Below are 18,400 nucleotides of genomic sequence, written 5' to 3' on the forward strand. Positions count from 1 at the left end.
CTATTGTAACATTGTAAATGGTGGGACTGCTCAGTACAACATAGTGTTGTACATACTGTTAAATATTATTTCCACCCATCCATTTTCTACTGCTTATTCCCTTTTGAGGTCGCGGGGGGCGCTGGCGCCTATCTCAGCTACAATCGGGCGTAAGGCGGGGTACACCCTGGACAAGTCGCCACCTCATCGCAGGGCCAACACAGATAGACAGACAACATTCACACTCACATTCACACACTAAGGCCAAATTTAGTGTTGCCAATCAACCTATCCCCAGGTGCATGTCTTTGGAAGTGGGAAGAAGCCGGAGCACCCGGAGGGAACCTACGCATTCACGGGGAGAACATGCAAACTCCACACAGAAAGATCCCGACCCTGGGATTAAACCCAGGACTGCAGGACCTTCGTATTGTGAGGCAGACGCACTAACCCCTCTTCCACCGTGAATATTATTTGTATAACCAAATACATTGATGCAAGCTAAAGCTACTGTAGCTAAATGTCACAAACTTGGGCTGCAACTATTTCAAATAGCCCTAATAGTCAACCGTCCTAACGATTAGTTGACTAATCGGTTATGTTATGTTTAAGTTTCTTGAGGGAACTCTCCTGAAATAATTAATTAAGTACTTTCTGTTGATCTATCTATGAGGCGTACACATATAGTGTGGTCCTAATTTAGTTATTAGCTCTTAAATTCGGCTAGGTCTGCAACAATTAATAATTTAATTTGACTAGAAAACACATCAGCTGAGATAGGCTCCAGCGCCCCCCGCGACCCGAAGGGAATAAGTGGTAGAAAATGGATGGATGGAACACATTTAAAGGCCTACTGAAATGAGATTTTCTCATTTAAACGGGGATAGCAGGTCATAGATATGTGTCATACTTGATCATTTCGCGATAAAGTTCGCAACTTTTGGTCGCTAATAAAAAAGCCTTGCCTTTACCGGAAGTAGCAGACGATGTGCGCGTGACGTCACGGGTTGTAGGGCTCCTCCCATCCTCACATTGTTTATAATCATAGCCTCCAGCAGCAAGAGCTATTCGGACCGAGAAAGCGACAATTTCCCCATTAATTTGAGCGAAGATGAAAGATGAGGAAATTTAGAGTGAAGGACTAGGGGAAAAAAAAGGCGATTGCAGTGGGAGCGATTCAGATGTTATTAGACACATTTACTAGGGATAGTTCTGGAAAATCCCTTATCTGCCTATTGTGTTGCTAGTGTTTTAGTGAGATTAGATAGTACCTGAAAGTCGGAAGGGTGTGGCCACGGGTTTGTTGCCCGCGAGTGTCTCTGAGGGAGGCAGCAGCGGCGGCGGCGATGACCAAGAAGAACGCGGAGTTGGAATATAATTACAACACTTTATGTACATATTTATATACATATTTATATAATATTTACATATTTATATAATATGTAACTACAAGCTCCATTCACAGGCAGAGTCCCTTTGCTTTTATGAGCGGTCGAGCGAGTCAAAAGCCGAAAAAAAATAAATAAATATATATTAATTTTTTTTTTTGTGGCGGCCGTAAATCTTTCTATGAGCGGTCGAGCGAGTCAAAAGCCGAAAAAATAAATGAATTTTAAAAAATTGTTTTTAATTTGTGGCAGCCGTAATTCTTTCGTGGCGGGCCGCCACAAATAAATGATTGTGTGGGAAACCCTGAATTCCAATGTTGATGATGTGATTCAGGGCAGCACGGTGCCACAGGGGTTAGTGCATGTGCCTCACAATACGAAGGTCCTGACTGAGTAGTCCTGAGTTCAATCCCGGGCTCGGGATCTTTCTGTGTGGAGTTTGCATGTTCTCCCCGTGACTGTGTGGGTTCCCTCCGGGTACTGTGGCTTCCTCCCACCGCCAAAGACATGCACCTGGGGATGAGTTGATTGGCAACACTAAATTGGCCCTAGTGTGTAAATGTCAGTGTGAATGTTTTCTGTCTATCTGTGTTGGCCCTGCGATGAGGTGGCGAATTGTCCAGGTAGGGCTGGGCGATATGGCCTTTTTTAAATATCTCTGTATTTTTAGGGCCCTGCGATGAGGTGGCGACTTGTCCAGGGTGTACCCCGCCTTCCGCCCGCTTGTAGCTGAGATAGGCGCCAGCGCCCCCCGCGACCCCGAAAGGGAATAAGCGGTAGAAAATGGATGGATGGATGGATGTATTTTTAGGCCATATCCAGATATACGATATATATCTCTGTATTTTGCCTTAGCCTTGAATTAACACTTGATACATAAAATCACAGCAGTATTATGTTTCTATGTGTCTACATTAAAACATTCTTGTTCATACTGCATTAATATATGCTAATTTTAAACTTTCATGCAGAGAAGGAAATCACAATTAAGTCAATTGACCAAAACTGTATTTATTAAACAGTTATTAGCAGGTGACTTTTCAAATGATGCTACATATTAGCAGTGATGCTATTTTTGGTAATAACACTTGTGCCCCAAACTTGACAAATTAAAGTTGTCTATTCGACATATCCCCGCTTGAAGCCGAACCACCGCCAGACATGCTGTTTTTCTTGGGAATTAATTCTTCCTTCATTTGTTAGCAGATTCGCACCTTCTTTCTCTCGTATTACCACCCGCAACACTCCACTAGCATCACAGCTAACATTAGCCACGCTGCTACCTCTCTGCTCCGTCAGAGAGGGCCTATACGTAAGTGACGTATGACATGACAGTAGGTGACGTACCGGTATGTAGGTTTGTGCGCTTGCTGTCTGTGAGAAGGAGACACAAGGAGTGTGAAGAGCCTGTAGTGTAATGCCCGCAGCTAAAAACAACTGCGTGAGAACGTATAGTCGAATATTACGATATAGTCATTTTCTATATCGCGTATATCGATATATCGCCCAGCCCTATGTCCAGGGTGTACCTCGCCTTCCGCCCGAATGCAGCTGAGATAGGCTCCAGGACCCCCCGCCACCCCAAAAGGGACAAGCAGTAGAAAATGGATGGATGATGCGATTAAAGAATGAAGCTCCTGCTATGCAGTCAAATCCTATTTTCCCTAAAATACACACAGAAGCTATAAAGTATTACTCGATTAATCGAACAAATTAATCGATAGATTATCCATCCATCTATTTTCTATCGCTTGTCCCTTTGTGGGACGCTGGAGCCTATCTCAGCTGCATTCAGGCGGAAGGCGTTGTACACCCTGGACAAATAGCCACATCATCACAGGGCAATCGATAGATTAGCGATTGCGAAAAATATTTTTGTGTACATTTAAAATAGAAACGAGTAAAAAACATATAAACACAATTTCCCAAGACAAACATTGATGACAGAATTTCACTCATGTTACATTCATTTTTTAGACTTTCCATGTTTAAAAGAGCCATATGTAATAATTTAATGTCAAGTCATCATTAAAATGGCCTTGATATGTCAAAAGGCATCAATGTCCTTTTCCAATACTTCTTACTGATAACAGTAGTTCAGCCGGGATATGCTCATTGCAAAATTAGATTTACAGCCCCGAAATCCTGTTATTCTTTTCATTTCGATGTCCCGCCCTCCACCATTTGACCAATTAGAAAGTCTGTGAGTGTGTCACAACCAGGTTGCCAGTTACGCACCGCCATCTTCATCTATCTACTGCCACTGGTAAAGTTACAAAACATGTCAGACCTTAGTAAATCTAAAAGGCCTCGTTACCATTCTCAACCTATTCATGACAAAGCCAGGAACAAAACCAGGATTTGTATCGGGGATACCTTCGAAAGAGACGATTGAAGGCGGAGAAGGATTTTTTCATCTGACGCCAAACTTGCTAATTTCCTCCTAGATAGGTTAGTGACGCATTTACGTTTTCTTATTACTTGTAATAAATGGAAATGGACATTTGGTAGGTAAACTATATTGTCCAATACAGTCTAAGATCTTGTCTAACAAAGCCAGTATGATACTGCAACCAATGCTTAGTGTGATGGTGCTTAGCTCCTTAGCATGCTAGCCCGGTCAATGACACAAATATATGGCCGTTTGCCTATATGTCAGGGATCGGCAACCTGCGGCTCCGGAGCCGCATCGGCTCTCTGATCATAATGTTGTGGCTCATCTGCATACTTGCCGAACCCCCCATTTTTCCGGGAGGTTTCCGAAATTCAGTGCCTCTCCCAGAAATCTCCCCAGGATATCATTCTCAGATTTTCATTCGGACAGCAATGTTGAGGGCGTGCCGTGATGGCAATGCCTCAAACCTCCTCTCAACCATGTTGTCGCGTCTGCTTTGATACTATGCCATTTGAGTGGCGGCCGGTCATATCCAGCTTGCGGCTGCTGACACATGCGCCAGCGACTGCAAAGCATAATAGTTAAACAGCCATACAGGTTACACAGAGGGTTGTGATATAAACATCTTGAACGCTGTTACTAATATGCGCCACATTGTGAACCCACACCAAACAAGAATGACAAACACATTTCGGGAGAACATCCGCACTGTAAGACAACATAAATACAACAGAACCAATACCCAGAATCCCATGCATCCCTAACTCTTCCGGGCCACATTATACACCCCCACAAATATATTTTGAACAAATACAACCTTTATGGATATGGGTAGTGTCAGTGCCTAATTCCTTCTCAATATGCTTATATGCTGAGGAAATGGGTTCCAACAATAGTCATCACGGCAATGTGAAACGTATGGAGACAGCCACATCAAATGATTAAACAATTCCTCATTGGTTTGGTTTTTGCATATTGTGGACTACGTGTACCAAGTTATATGGTAATCTGAAATGTTTGAAACAGTAGCCTATTGGCATACCTTGGTAAAATGTCTCCTCTCTAGTTTTGGGCATACATTAAGCTGCTAAGCATGTGCTACTTACTTTCACATTCAATCATTGCAAGTGTTGGTTGTAGTTGGTTTTAGTCTTTGTTTTCTGATTGTACTGACAATATCCTTATAATTGCCATTTGTTGTGATATTGTATGCAGGCATGACATACTTTTTCCTGAAAATAGCCTAATTTCTGTGAAAAATGTGTTGGTTAGAGTTTTGTTATTGACAACACGCTTGTCTATTCAGCTATTGTGCTCCCATCACCTCAACCCCTAGTAAGAGGCAGTGGAAGTTTGAAATTCCTTAGGAGTTGCACAGTCCATCCAGCTGGATTCTGACAACCTCAGTCAAGGAGAGAAGGAGGTGGAGGTCATAATTTTGACCGTGATTGCAGTACCATTTCTGGCCACATTATTACATATGGCACCTTTAATAATAGATTCTTGGTTTTGAGGGTTAATTCTGTGAAGAAAGCACCAAACTGAGAAGTAACTACAATTGGGGGAAATAATCAATTTTTAGATACATCACAATTCGGAAATGGACATAGAATTAGTAAACGTCAATCATCGATAATTGATTTATTTATTGTAAATGAAGTAATGCAGACAGTTCTAAAATGTGTCTGACTGCAGCAATCCACCGCACCGAGAGATACAACCAGCTCCTTAATATTAGGGCATTTATTTTCAAGTTTTGTCCACATTTGCATTCATTTAATAAATGTGATCGAAATTCATTTAATTGATTCTTTCTACAAATGCACCGATTGTAGCTGAGATAGGCACCAAAGGGAATAAGCGGTAGAAAATGGATGGATGGATGGATGTTTTTAAAGTTGCAAGTTATAAAGGCTTATGTAGTGAAATATGCATCAGTATACATCAATTAAAGCTGCATCAATAATCGAATCATAGCTCCTGAATGATAACCGTAATCAAATGGTGAAGTGGCCAAAGATTCCCACCTCTCGTAGTAACACAAAGAAAAAAGTAAAAACATGATCCAAAACTGACGAATCGTTTCAAGTCAAACGAAAACTCCCATTGTTTTTCATAAACTCTTCCATCCCTACTGTAGTCACTCTCCTGAGGTTGTACTGTGGAAAAGGAAATCTGTTTTTACAGGTATGTATCATTGTGAACTGTACTAAACACACAAGTACGAGTACACAAAAATATCCTGGACTCTAAAGGTGCTTGGGAAAAAATGGTTTACACCGGAATCACGCTACTTATTCATTCTGAATAGGGCTGCGGGATAAAACAACATCAATATGTAATCGCCATAGACACGTAATCCATATCAATACAAAATGCGTTTAATACAACGTTCAATATTAATTTTTTCTTCTTCTTCGGAAGAAAGCGGAAGTTGTGAAGCAAGGTTTCGCTCTCTGGTAACACAGGAAGTGAACCCTGATCAGTGCGAGTGACACGCTTACAGCCAATCAGGTAACAGTATCAACTATCAAGTTTGGTTGAGCCATCTTGTTGTCTGGTGGTTGATTCTTTGCATGTAATGAGAAAAGTAAGTAAAAATGAAGAAATTGTGAATAAAACCGGAAAACTACAGCAGTTTTTTGGATGTTTTCAAACAGACCGTAGTCAAACCAATGTGATCTGTAAATGATGCGAGGCGCTCATTTCCACCAAGACCGTTAATATCACACCACCTTAGTCACGCTCACCCTTTAGAGCACAGCTGTAACTTCCTGGCACTAAACCTGCAGATAAAAGTTATTCTCAGGTTTCTCTATGTTTACATTTTCAAACTTTGCGTTATTGTGTTACACTTTATTCAGCAGTTTTTACATATTCCGTATTTGTGCATCTTCATTTTAAGAGTTTAAGTGTTCAATGTGAGAATTTTGTTTACATTGAGTGTGTTCGATGTGTATTTGCCAATAGACATACATGCCTTTCTGCTTTGATAGCTGAGGGCATTATAATCAGAGGAAAGTTACATTCCAAACTAAAATGTTTAAATGTAATACATTTTCACCTGGTCCTTATTTTCTATAGATCATTTAAAATATAAATAAATATCGATATCAACCAATATAAAACACCTATAACATGATAAACTTTTCAACTGTATCACCCAGGTCTAATCCTAAATTGATTCATCATTTTCAAAAATCGAGCTTCTGTAACCTGAAAACAGTTTTGAAAAGGTGTTTTCATCATTTTATACCAAAATATATTGATTTGAATTAAAAGTTGATTCTTAATTAAAATCAAATTGAATCGTGAATTGTTGTAAGATTTACATCCTTACTAGACTTCGAAAGGTAAATAAAAACTTTTGAGCGAAACACACAATCTGGTGCTAACCCAAGTTAGCATTGCTAGCATAGTAGAGGTGTTGTGTCCACAGGAAAGATGTTCTAAGACCAACAACAAGCAGTTTTTGAAAGTTTGAGGTAGGGCTGGGCGATATATCGATATACACGGTATATCGATATACACGATATATCGCGATATAGAAAATGACTATATCGTGATAATCGAGTATACGTTCTCACGCAGTTGCCTTTAGCTGCTGGCAATACACTACAGGCTCTTCTCGCTCTTTCCTGTCTCTCCTTCTCACAGACAAGCGCACCTTCTTACATACGTCACATACTGTCACGTCATAGGTCACATACGCATACGCCCTCGCGGAGCAGAGAGGTAGCAGCATGGGTAACGTTAGCTGTGATGCTAGCAGAGCCGTGCGAGTGGTAATACGAGAGAAAGAAGGTGCGAATGAAGGAAGAATTAATTCCCAAGAAAAACGTCTGGCGGTGGTTTGGCTTCAAGTGGGAATATATCGACCAGACAACCGTAATTTGTCAAGTGTGGGCCAAAAGCGTTGCTATAAAAAATATCATTACTGCTAACATGTAGCATCATTTGAAAAGTCACCTGCTGGAGAATGAAGAGTGCTAACTCCGCATTTCAACATCTCCGTTCGGTGCCACATGCTCATACCATCAAAATGCCCAGGCAAACATTTCCAGATCAACACCGTATGAAAAAAAAGTCAACAACAGAATTTAATAACGTCCGTAGTAATCTACCACATAGCGAAAGACGAACAGTAATTGATTTCCTATTCCATCCATCCATTTCCTGCCGCTTATTCCCTTTTGAGGTTGCGGGGGGCGCTGGCGCCTATCTCAGCTACAATCAGGCGGAAGGCGGGGTACACCCTGGACAAGTCGCCACCTCATCGCAGGGCCAACACAGATAGACAGACAACATTCACACTCACATTCACACACTAGGACACTAGGGCCATTTTAGTATTGCCATTATGCAGCTCATTTTTATTTGACACTTAAAATGTCTCTGATAATCTTGCACTTTCTGTTTTGGAAATGACATGAACGTTTGTGCCATTGCTTAATAACTGTTTAATAAATACAGTTTTGGTCAATTGACTTAGTTGTGATTTCGTTCGCTGCATGAAAGTTTAAAATGAGCATATATTAATGCAGTATGAATAAGAATATTTTAATGCAGACACATAGAATCATCATACTATTGTAATTTCATTTATCAAGTTTTAATTCAAGGCTAAGGCAAAATACCGAGATATATATCATATATCGCGATATGGCCTAAAAATATCGAGATATTAAAAAAAGGCCATATCGCCCAGCCCTAGTTTGTGGTATCAAACGTGGACAGCAAAGGATCTTGCTGGATGAATGATTCATTTCTTATCCAGCTGGGGTATTTAGGGGTGGATGATGTCACATGATCCTCTTATCTGTGTCTGACATTTGTCCATCATGTCTCTGCTTGATTAAGTTAAAGTTAAAGTACCAACGATTGTCACACACACACTAGGTGTGGCGAAATTATTCTCTGCATTTGACCCATTACCCTTGATCATCTCCTGGGAGGTGAGGGGAGCAGTGGTGGCCGGATGGCACAGGAAGTAAGTGAACGCTGCACGTTAGCCATATTTCGCTTCGTAACTCCTTCTTTCCCCTCAGGGGTGTGATTGCAAACAGCACGGCGGACTTCCTCTTAAACAACAGCGTCTTGTCGAACAATGTCGCCTCTCACAACACTGACATTTGCCACATGGAGAATAATCACAGGGCTTCATACGCAATGTTTTCTGTGCCTTGATTGACAGCCACTGCAAGCCCGCGCCCTGCACTGCAAGTATAAACTAATGTGGTTTATGTGGTGGAAAACTGCTTCCAAACATCAACATAATATTTGTTTGCTAGCAACAAGGCACTGGGCATACCTGCACATGCTAAAGCAAATTAATAACTATGAATATTACATAAAAACATATACATAAAAAGTTTGATTAGTCTTTTTAAAGAAAATATGTTCATCATTAATTGGCAACACTAAATGGTCCCTAGTGTGTGAATGTGAGTGTGAATGTTGTCTGTCTATCTGCGATGAGGTGGCAACTTGTCCAGGGTGTACACCGCCTTCCACCCGAATGCAGCTGAGATAGGCTCCAGCGACCCCCCGCGACCCAAGCAGTAAAAAATGGACGGATGGATGCTCGGTTAGTTGGAGGGATATTCATGTTGGCATTGAAGATAGCAAGTGATTAGCGCTCTATTGGCCATCGAGCATTCAGCACGCTATTTGCCAGCTAGTGATCAGCCTGCTGGTTGCCATCTAAAGATTAGCGCTCTAGTTTCCAGCTAGCGATTAATGTGCTAGTTGCCAGCTAGCGATCAGCCTGCAAGTTGTCAGCTAGTTATTAGCGCTCTAATTGCCAGGCTATGAATAACTTTCTAGCTACCGCTGCTGCTCACTGCTTCCCTCACCTCCCAGGGTGTGAACATGGGGATGGGTCAAATGCAGAGGATAATTTCACCACACACACTTGTGTGGGACAATCACTGGGACTTTAACTTTAAATTTACTTGTCAGTTAGCATTGAGTGCACATGTTGCCAGTAAGCGAAAACAACTTTTGCTGCAAGCTAGGTGATTAGCGCGTTGGTTATCAGCTAGTTTAGCAACTAGTTTAGCACACTAGTTGCCAGCTAATGATTAACACTTTAGTTGTCTGCTAGGGATTACAGTGCAAGTTGACCACTGGTGATTAGCGGGTTAGTTTTCAGCTGGCGTTTAGCAGACTAGTTAAAAGCTAGTGGTTAGCACGCTAGTTGTCCGCTAGTGTTTAGCACACTAGTTGCCAGCAAACAATTAGCGCGCCGGTTGTCAGCTAATGATTAACACAGCAGTTGTCGGCTAATGATTAGCGTATTAGTTGTGAGCTAGTTTTTAGCATACACTAGCACGCTAGTTTCCAGCTAGTGATTAGCACACTTGTTGTCAGTTAGCAAATACCACGTTAGTTGTCAGCTAATCAGCTGGTGAAGAAAATGCCAGTTGCCAGCTAGTGATTAGCGCATTAGTTGTCAGTTAGTGTTTAGCACACAAGTCGATGGCGTGTGTGTGTGTGTGTGTGTGTGTGTGTGTGTGTGTGTGTGTGTGTGTGTGTGTGTGTGTGTGTGTGTGTGTGCGTGAGCTACCTTTCTGTACGTGGATGATGTCTGGGTAGTTGGCCAGGTGTCCCTGATAAAGCGTCACCAAATCCACAATGGGGTCCAGATCCCTGCTGGGCTGCTCAGCAAAGAAGTCCCCGATGGATTCGTAGGCGTCCCCGGTGAAGAAAATAGCTTGGTTGAGTCCAGCAGAGTAGACCTGTTGGTCCATCTCAAAGGCCTGACTCAACACCTTGAAGGACACGCCCATCTTCTGGTACTCCTTCCTGAAGCCGCTCATCTGCTTGCGGGCAAACTCCGTGGCGGTGGAATGTAGCTGCAGGGCGCTGTCATCCATCTTCTTGGTGAAGGCCTTGAAGCCATCGATCTTGCTCTCCACCTCCTGGAAGTCGAGAGGCGCGGGCGGCGTGCTGATGGTGAGGAAGAAGTTGGCACCCACCATCTCGTCCTTCTCGGCCTTCCTCTTGCCCAGCTTCCAGGCCTTCTCGTCTGTGCTGCTGCAGGTGAGGAAGTGCTGGAAGACGTCACAGCGGGCCAGGACGGGGTGGCTGGTCATGTGGTTCATCCACCAGATGAGACCCTTTCTCCTTTTGGAGATAAAGTCCTCCTCAAAGCGGCCCGTGGCCTGCTTCTCCGGAATGTGAGGCACCGAGATGACGGGGAACTTCTCCACCAGGCGGGCGTAGAGCCAGTCAAAGTGCTTGTAGCGCCGATGCACCTGGTCCTGGGTGTGCGTAGGCGTCAGCTTGTAGGACATGTAGCTCTTCATGCCTTTGAACTTGGTCTGCTTGGTGGGGTCATCTATGGCGCAGGAAAACGGGTACGGGTTCTCCTGCCACTCCGGGCCGTACTGTCCCATCACCACGCAGATCTTGTCCCCGTCTTTGACGAAACCCGCCGCCTCGCCCAGCACGAAGGCCTCTCCGCCGGACTTGACGAACGTGGAGAAGCGGTTCAAGTTCCTGCTGACTGTCGCCGAGCTCTTGGGGTGCTGTCCCCTCGACATGCAGACGGTGGACACTCTGTAAGTGGTCGGCCCGTTTCCTTCGTAGTACCTGGCGAGGCGAGGCAGGAAAGTTTGTACACACAGAAAATGACGAGAAGGCAACAATAATACTCATTCAAAATAAAAATCAAATAGAGAGTAGATCACCGGCGTAAAACTTGTGATATTTTATAAACCCCTGGAAATAAATGTATTCTTTCCATTTTCACTTGATTTTGGCAATAATTATTTCAGGCGTAAAAATCTGCTGATATAATTGACTTGATGTGGTTGTTAAAGTCCAAGTTCTATGTACATACTGTACATATACAAGTACATATACATACATACACTCATGCATATAATAACGTTTCATCAAACATATATACACTGTTGCCCTAGGGGACACTGGGTAACACTTGGCACCTAACCTGTTGTTACTATAACAATCTACAATCTCCTTGGACGTATCCTCTCTCATCCATGCGGACTGGATCTGGCCGAGAGTTGGTTGGCGGCCGAGAGTGGAGTCGGCTCTCTTGGTTGCTTTGTTGGGTCAGTTCCTGTCTCTGGCCATGCTCCCTCCACCCCAGCAGACGATGGCGTGGAACACCACAGAGGCCACCACAGTGTATATGTTTCTTTTACTTTTTATTCATAGCTGTATGTAGAAGTGGCTGGTTGTATCCGCTGCTTTATTGTCTTTAATGTCCTTTGTGTTCTTTGATGTTCCCCTCTTACACACATGTGAGAGGGATGTGTACTTTGGCTATGAGTTGTTGTTGTTTTTTTCCCTTGGCCTTAGTCTGGACCCCCTCTCCAGGGGCCCAGGCTTATACCGATTTTTTAATCTTATTTTATTTTAATCTTCTATTTTTTTCTCCCATTCCCCCCCTTGTTTACCTCTATCTCATCTTTTTTGTAAGGGGCGCTGGAAGCCGGCAGACCCATTAGTGATCCTGTTCTGTCTCCCTGTAATGTTTGTCTGATCTTGAATGGGATTGTGCTGAAAATTTTAATTTTCCTGAAGGAACTCTCCTGAAGGAATAAATAAAGTAATATATAATATATCTAATCTAATCTACAAGGTTAATATAATTGGCTTCCCTTTCTTCCCCTCCATTTATCTGCTTTTTTTTGTATTTCAAGTTATCATGACACATATGTGTACTGTTGCATTTGAACAATTGTAATGTTGATAAGAGGTAATTATTGTTAATATTAATTATCAATAGTGCTATTTCTATTGGTATGTGTATTGCTCCATTTGTAGTGTAATAATGTTAATTGTCATTTATGTATTATTTAATTCACTAACTGCTTCTTTGCAATCACTTTTACCATCGTATGTTTACATATCATATTTGTTGATGTTGCTGATGTTGTTCGTTTGTTTGAGTTTGAATTTATTTCAAACATGCATGCATACAACATTATACATCACAATTTCCAGTTTCTCTATTCAACATGTTTGAAAAGGAGTAGGAAGAAGCACAGCTTATTTAATCCTACCCCTTTTCCTTTACATAACAGTTGCTAAAACTTTTCTTCACTTCCTGTTACTCACAATATACTCCATAAGTAATAACAATAAAAATAAATAGATAAATAAATATTAATTAGTGAAGTAAGTTATATTTAGCCTCCCTGCTTGGCACTGAGCATCAAGGTTTGGAATTGTGGGTTAAATCACCAAAAGTTATTCCTGGGCACAGCCACCGCTGCTGCTCACTGCTCCCCTCACCTCCCAGGTTGTGAACAGGGGGTGTGGAGGAGTGGCATGCGCAAACCTGAGGGTCCCTGGTTCAATCCCCACCTAGTACCGACCTAGTCACGTCCGTTGTGTCCTGAGCAAGACACTTCACCCTTGCTCCTGATGGGTGCTGGTTAGCGCCTTGCACGGGAGCTACCTCCAGCAGTGTGTGAATGTGTGTGTGAATGGGTAAATGTGGAAGTAGTGTCAAAGCGCTTTGAGTACCTTGAAGGTAGAAAAGCGCTATACAAGTACAACCCATTTATCATTCATTTATGGGTCAAATGCAGAGGACAAATTGTGTGTGTGACAATCATTGGTACTTTAACTTTAACTTTGTATGGTGAGATGAGTAAGATCATTTAGAAAATTAATGGATGGATGAAATAAATTCAGAATGGTTATCATTGTTGTTGTTTTTATTGTTATTTTTGTGTTTGCTGTTTTCTCTCTGTCTCATCCACCTCTTGTCCACACAATTTCCCCCTCTGTCTTCCTTTTCATCTCTTTCTATCCCTTCCTGCTCCGGCCCGGCTGCACTAAATAACAATATAAATCCATTTAATAAAGGTGTTAGAGTGTCTGCCCTGAGATTGTAGGTCGTAAGTTCTCCAAATACTATAAAATGGGACCCATTACCTCCTTGCTTGGCACTCAGCATCGAGGGTTGAAATTGGGGGGTTAAAACACCAAAAATGATTCCCGAGCGCGGCCACCGCTGCTGCTCACTGCTCCCCTCACCTCCCAGGGGGTGGAACAAGGGGATGGGTTAAATGCAGATAGTAATTTCACCACACCTAGTGTGTGTGTGTGACTATCAGTGGTACTTAAAGGCCCACTGAAACCCACTACTACCCACCACGCAGTTCGATAGTTTATACATCAATGATGGAATATTAACATTGCAACACATGCCAATACGGCCTTTTTAGTTTACTAAATTACAATTTTAAATTTCCTGGGAGTTTCGTCTTCGAAACGTTGTGTAATGATGACGTGTACGCAAGACGTCACAGGTTTTTAGGAAGTATGAGCGCTACGCACACACACAGCTAAATGTTGTCTGCTTTAACGACATAATTATACAGTTTTTTGGACATCTGTGTTGCTGAATCTTTTGCAATTTGTTCAATTAATATTGGAGAAGTCACAGTAGAAAGATGGAGTTGGGAAGCTTTAGCCTTTAGCCACACAAACACACGGTGATTCCTCGTCTAAAATTCCTGGAGATGAAACTTTCCTATGGATCAGAGCGCGGTCAACCAGCAGGTTTCGGTGACAAAATCGTGGTTAAAAAGTATGTTCTTACCAGAGAAAAGCTGAGCTTGTGCCGTCCATAGCTGCCGTCGACTCCCCTGAGACACTGCACGTCAAGACACCCGTGGAGACAGCCTTCCGACTATCGGGTAATATTAAACTCACTAAAACACTAGCAACACAATAGAAAGATAAGGGATTTCCCAGAATTAACCTAGGAAATGTGTCTAATAACATCGGAATCTGTCCCAATGCAATCGCGTTTTGTTTTTTTTAACTTTTTTAACTTTTTTTTTTTTCTAGTCCGTCGCTATCAATATCCTCAAACACGAATCTTTCATCCTCGCTCAAATTAATGGGGAAATTGTCGTTTTGTCGGTCCGAATAGCACTTTTTGTTGGAGGCTCCCATTAAAAACAATGTGAATATGTGAGGAGCCATCAAACATGTGACGTCATCGTCTGCGACTTCCGGTAGAGGCAAGGCATTTCTCTTAGCACCGAAAGTTGCAAACTTTATCGCGGATGTTCTCTACTAAATCTTTTCAGCAGAAATATGGCAATATCGCGAAATGATCAAGTATGACACATAGTATGGACCTGCTATCCCCGTTTAAATAAGAAAATCTCATTTCAGAAGGCCTTTAAACTTAATAAGGCAACTTCTCTTCTGTAAAGTAAGTTTGTACAGCCGATATGGGCATCTACATGATTTGCTGGACAGGACAAAAAATTATAAAAAAAATCCAAGTCTGAGTCCATTATCACCCTTAGAACTGTACCTGCTGCCCACAGTTCCCGGCTCGTCCGCCACAGTTGAACTGTCGTCCCAGTCGTCGTCCCAGTCGTCGTCGCTGGTCTGCAGGTAGGTCTGTGGAGGCGCCTTGACAGCGTCCGGGACATTGTCCACCGTGGTCTGACCGGAGCCGTCCATGCCCGCGGGCGGTACGTTGGCATAGCGGGAGCCAGATGTGTTGTTGTTGTCGTTCCGCAGGATCTCCACGTAGGACGCGGGGATAAGTCCCCTCTCGCCTTTGCTGTTGGTCCCCTCCAGCCAGCCCTCGATGTCCTTCTCGCTGCACAAACTTACTATCTCGTTCTCCCGCACGGACACCTCGCCGGGGTTCTCGGAGGTGAAGTCGTAAATGGCTCTAGCCCGCAGCGCCATGGTTGATGAGTGGGACTGACTGGCCGTTGCTGCCCGGGCAGTGAAGCGGGCTGGCTGGGCTAACTTCCGAGCGGGTGACGGAGCAGCACGGCGGGCAGCCTAGCTATAGCTCTTTTCCGCCCGACAAATAAAAGTAGTCCTCAAACTCGTCACCGGTGACAATTTAATCATCCGATGCCTTTACGCCTTCAAAAGCTAAAAAAAAAAAAAAAAAAAAAAGGTGCATATATTTTCCGCTATTTCGCACCCGGGATGATTCACTGATGCTGCTTGTAGCAACAACAGGACTCAGCCAGGACGACTAATCGAGGGCGGAGCTGTTGGTGTGTGATCCCCCTCCAGACAGCAACAATCAATCACAACCTCCACAAAGTAGAAGACCAAAGGTATCTTAAGGACGTACTCAGGGGCTTTTAAATGTTTTTTTGTTTTGTTGTATGGTAGTTATATGGTAATGTATGAATCTGATCAAAATATTAAATATTAAACACCAGCTGACCAGTGCAAATATTTTGTTTATAATATAAATTATTCAACTGTAAGATTAAAAAAAACACGTTTGTCTATGTTTAAGGAAAAAAAACTAGATAGCAGAAACATAAAACGTAAAAGACCCAACCTTGAAGTAGCGACTTTTGTCTTGTAAACACTTCCCTCTCGTGGACACCTTTAATACATCAGCCTCAAGTCCTATTTCTTAGTGTTTAGCACACAAGTTGACGGCGTGTGTGTGTGTGCGTGTGTGTGTGTGTGTGTGTGTGTGTGTGTGTGTGTGTGTGTGTGTGTGTGTGTGTGTGTGTGTGTGTGTGTGTGTGTGTGTGTGTGTGTGTGTGTGTGTGTGTGTGTGTGTGTGCGCGCGCGCGCGAGCTACCTTTCTGTACGTGGATGATGTCTGGGTAGTTGGCCAGGTGTCCCTGATAAAGGTTCACCAAATTCACAATGGGGTCCAGATCCCTCGTAGGCGTCCCCAGTGAAGAAAATAGCTTGGTTGAGTCCAGCAGAGTAGACCTGTTGGTCCATCTCAAAGGCCCTACTCAGCACCTTGAAGGACACACCCATCTTCTGGTACTCCTTCCCCTAGCCGCTCATCTGCTTGCGGGCGAACTCTGTGGCGGTGGCATTAAGCTGCAGGGCGCTGTCATCCATCTTCTTGGTGAAGGCCTTGAAGCCGTCGATCTTGCTCGCCACCTCCTGAAAGTCGAGAGGCGCGGGCGGCGTGCTGATGGTGAGGAAGAAGTCGGCGCCCACCATCTCGTCCTTCTCGGCCTTCCTCTTGCACAGCTTCCAGGCCTTCTCGTCCGTGCTGCTGCAGGTGAGGAAGTGCTGGAAGACGTCACAGCGGGCCAGGACGGGGTGGCTGGTCATGTGGTTCATCCACCAGATGAGACCCTTTCTCCTTTTGGAGATAAAGTCCTCCTCAAAGCGGCCCGTGGCCTGCTTCTCCGGAATGTGAAGCACCGAGATGACGGGGAACTTCTCCACCAGGCGGGCGTAGAGCCAGTCAAAGTGCTTGTAGCGCCGATGCACCTGGTCCTGGGTGTGCGTAGGCGTCAGCTTGTAGGACATGTAGCTCTTCATGCCTTTGAACTTGGTCTGCTTGGTGGGGTCGTCTATGGCGCAGGAAAACGGGTACAGGTTCTCCTGCCACTCCGGGCCGTACTGTCCCATCACCACGCAGATCTTGTCCCCGTCTTTGACGAAACCCGCCGCCTCGCCCAGCACGAAGGCCTCTCCGCCGGACTTGACGAACGTGGAGAAGCGGTTCAAGTTCCTGCTGACTGTCGCCGAGCTCTTGGGGTGCTGTCCCCTCGACATGCAGACGGTGGACACTCTGTAAGTGGCCGGCCCGTTTCCTTCGTAGTACCTGGCGAGGCGAGGCAGGACAGTTTGTACACACAGAAAATGACAAAGAGAGAGTAGATCACCGACGTAAAACTTGTGATATTTTATAAATGCCTGGAAATAAATGTATTCTCTCCATTTTCACTTGATTTTGGCAATAAATATTTCAGGCGTGAAAATCTGCTGATATAATTGACTTGATGTGGTTGTTAAACTCCAAGTCCTATGTACATACTGTACATATACAAGTACATACAGTATACATACATACACTCATGCATATGATAACGTTTCATCAAACATATATTTATTAACACTGTTGCCCTAGGGGACACTGCGTAACACTTAGCACCTAAGTTATTGTTACTATAACAATTTACAGGGCTAATACAGTTGGCTTCCCTTTCTTCCCCTCAATTTATCTGCTTTTTTTGTATTTCAGGTTATCATGACATATATGTGTACTGTTGCATTTGAACAATTGTATTGTTGATAAGAGGTCATTATTGGACGGCGTGGGGCAGTGGGAGAGTGGCCGTGCGCAACCCAAGGGTTCCTGGTTCAAATCCCACCTAGTACCAACCTCGTCATGTCTGTTGTGTCCTGAGCGAGACACTTGGTTGGCGCCTTGCATGGCAGCTCTCTCCATCAGTGTGTGAATGTGTGTGTGAATGGGTAAATGTGGAAGTAGTGTCAAAGTGCTTTGAGTACCTTGAAGGTAGAAAAGCGCTATACAAGTACAACCCATTTATTTATCATTTATTGTTAATATTCATTATCAATAGTGCTATTTCTATTGGTATTTGTATTGCTCCATTTGTAGTGTAATAATGTTAATTGTCATTTGTGTATTATTTAATTCACTAACTGCTTCTTTGCCATCACTTTTACCATCATATTTCTATATATCATATTTGTTGATGTGGCTGATGTTGTTCGTTTGTTTGAGTTTGAATTTATTTCGAACATGCATGCATACAACATTATACATCCCAATTTCCAGTTTCTCTATTCAACATGTTTGAAAAGGAGTAGGAAGAAGCACAGCTTATTTAATCCTACCCCTTTTCCCTTACATAGCAGTTGCTAAAAA

At 43.3% G+C, this 18,400-nt stretch overlaps 1 protein-coding gene across 5 annotated transcripts in view; it reads right to left on the minus strand.

Moving 5' to 3' along the window:
* The window catches only part of snx18a (sorting nexin 18a), a 92,850-nt gene extending 77,080 nt beyond the window's left edge, over positions 1-15,770 (minus strand). For 4 of the 5 annotated variants that reach the window (XM_061906210.1, XM_061906206.1, XM_061906209.1 and 1 more), the window contains exons 1-2: positions 15,080-15,770; positions 10,331-11,358 (exon numbers count right to left, since the gene is read on the minus strand). In XM_061906210.1, coding sequence (XP_061762194.1) covers positions 10,331-11,358; positions 15,080-15,465 — 1,414 coding nt within the window. In that variant the 5' untranslated portion in view covers positions 15,466-15,770. The remainder of the gene's footprint in view (positions 1-10,330; positions 11,359-15,079) is intronic. The other variant, XM_061906207.1, reaches the window with a different exon arrangement.
* Positions 15,771-18,400: the final 2,630 nt, after the last annotated feature.

The sequence above is a fragment of the Nerophis ophidion genome, linkage group LG07 (genome assembly GCF_033978795.1).
Source record: "Nerophis ophidion isolate RoL-2023_Sa linkage group LG07, RoL_Noph_v1.0, whole genome shotgun sequence".
Taxonomy (NCBI): domain Eukaryota; kingdom Metazoa; phylum Chordata; class Actinopteri; order Syngnathiformes; family Syngnathidae; genus Nerophis; species Nerophis ophidion.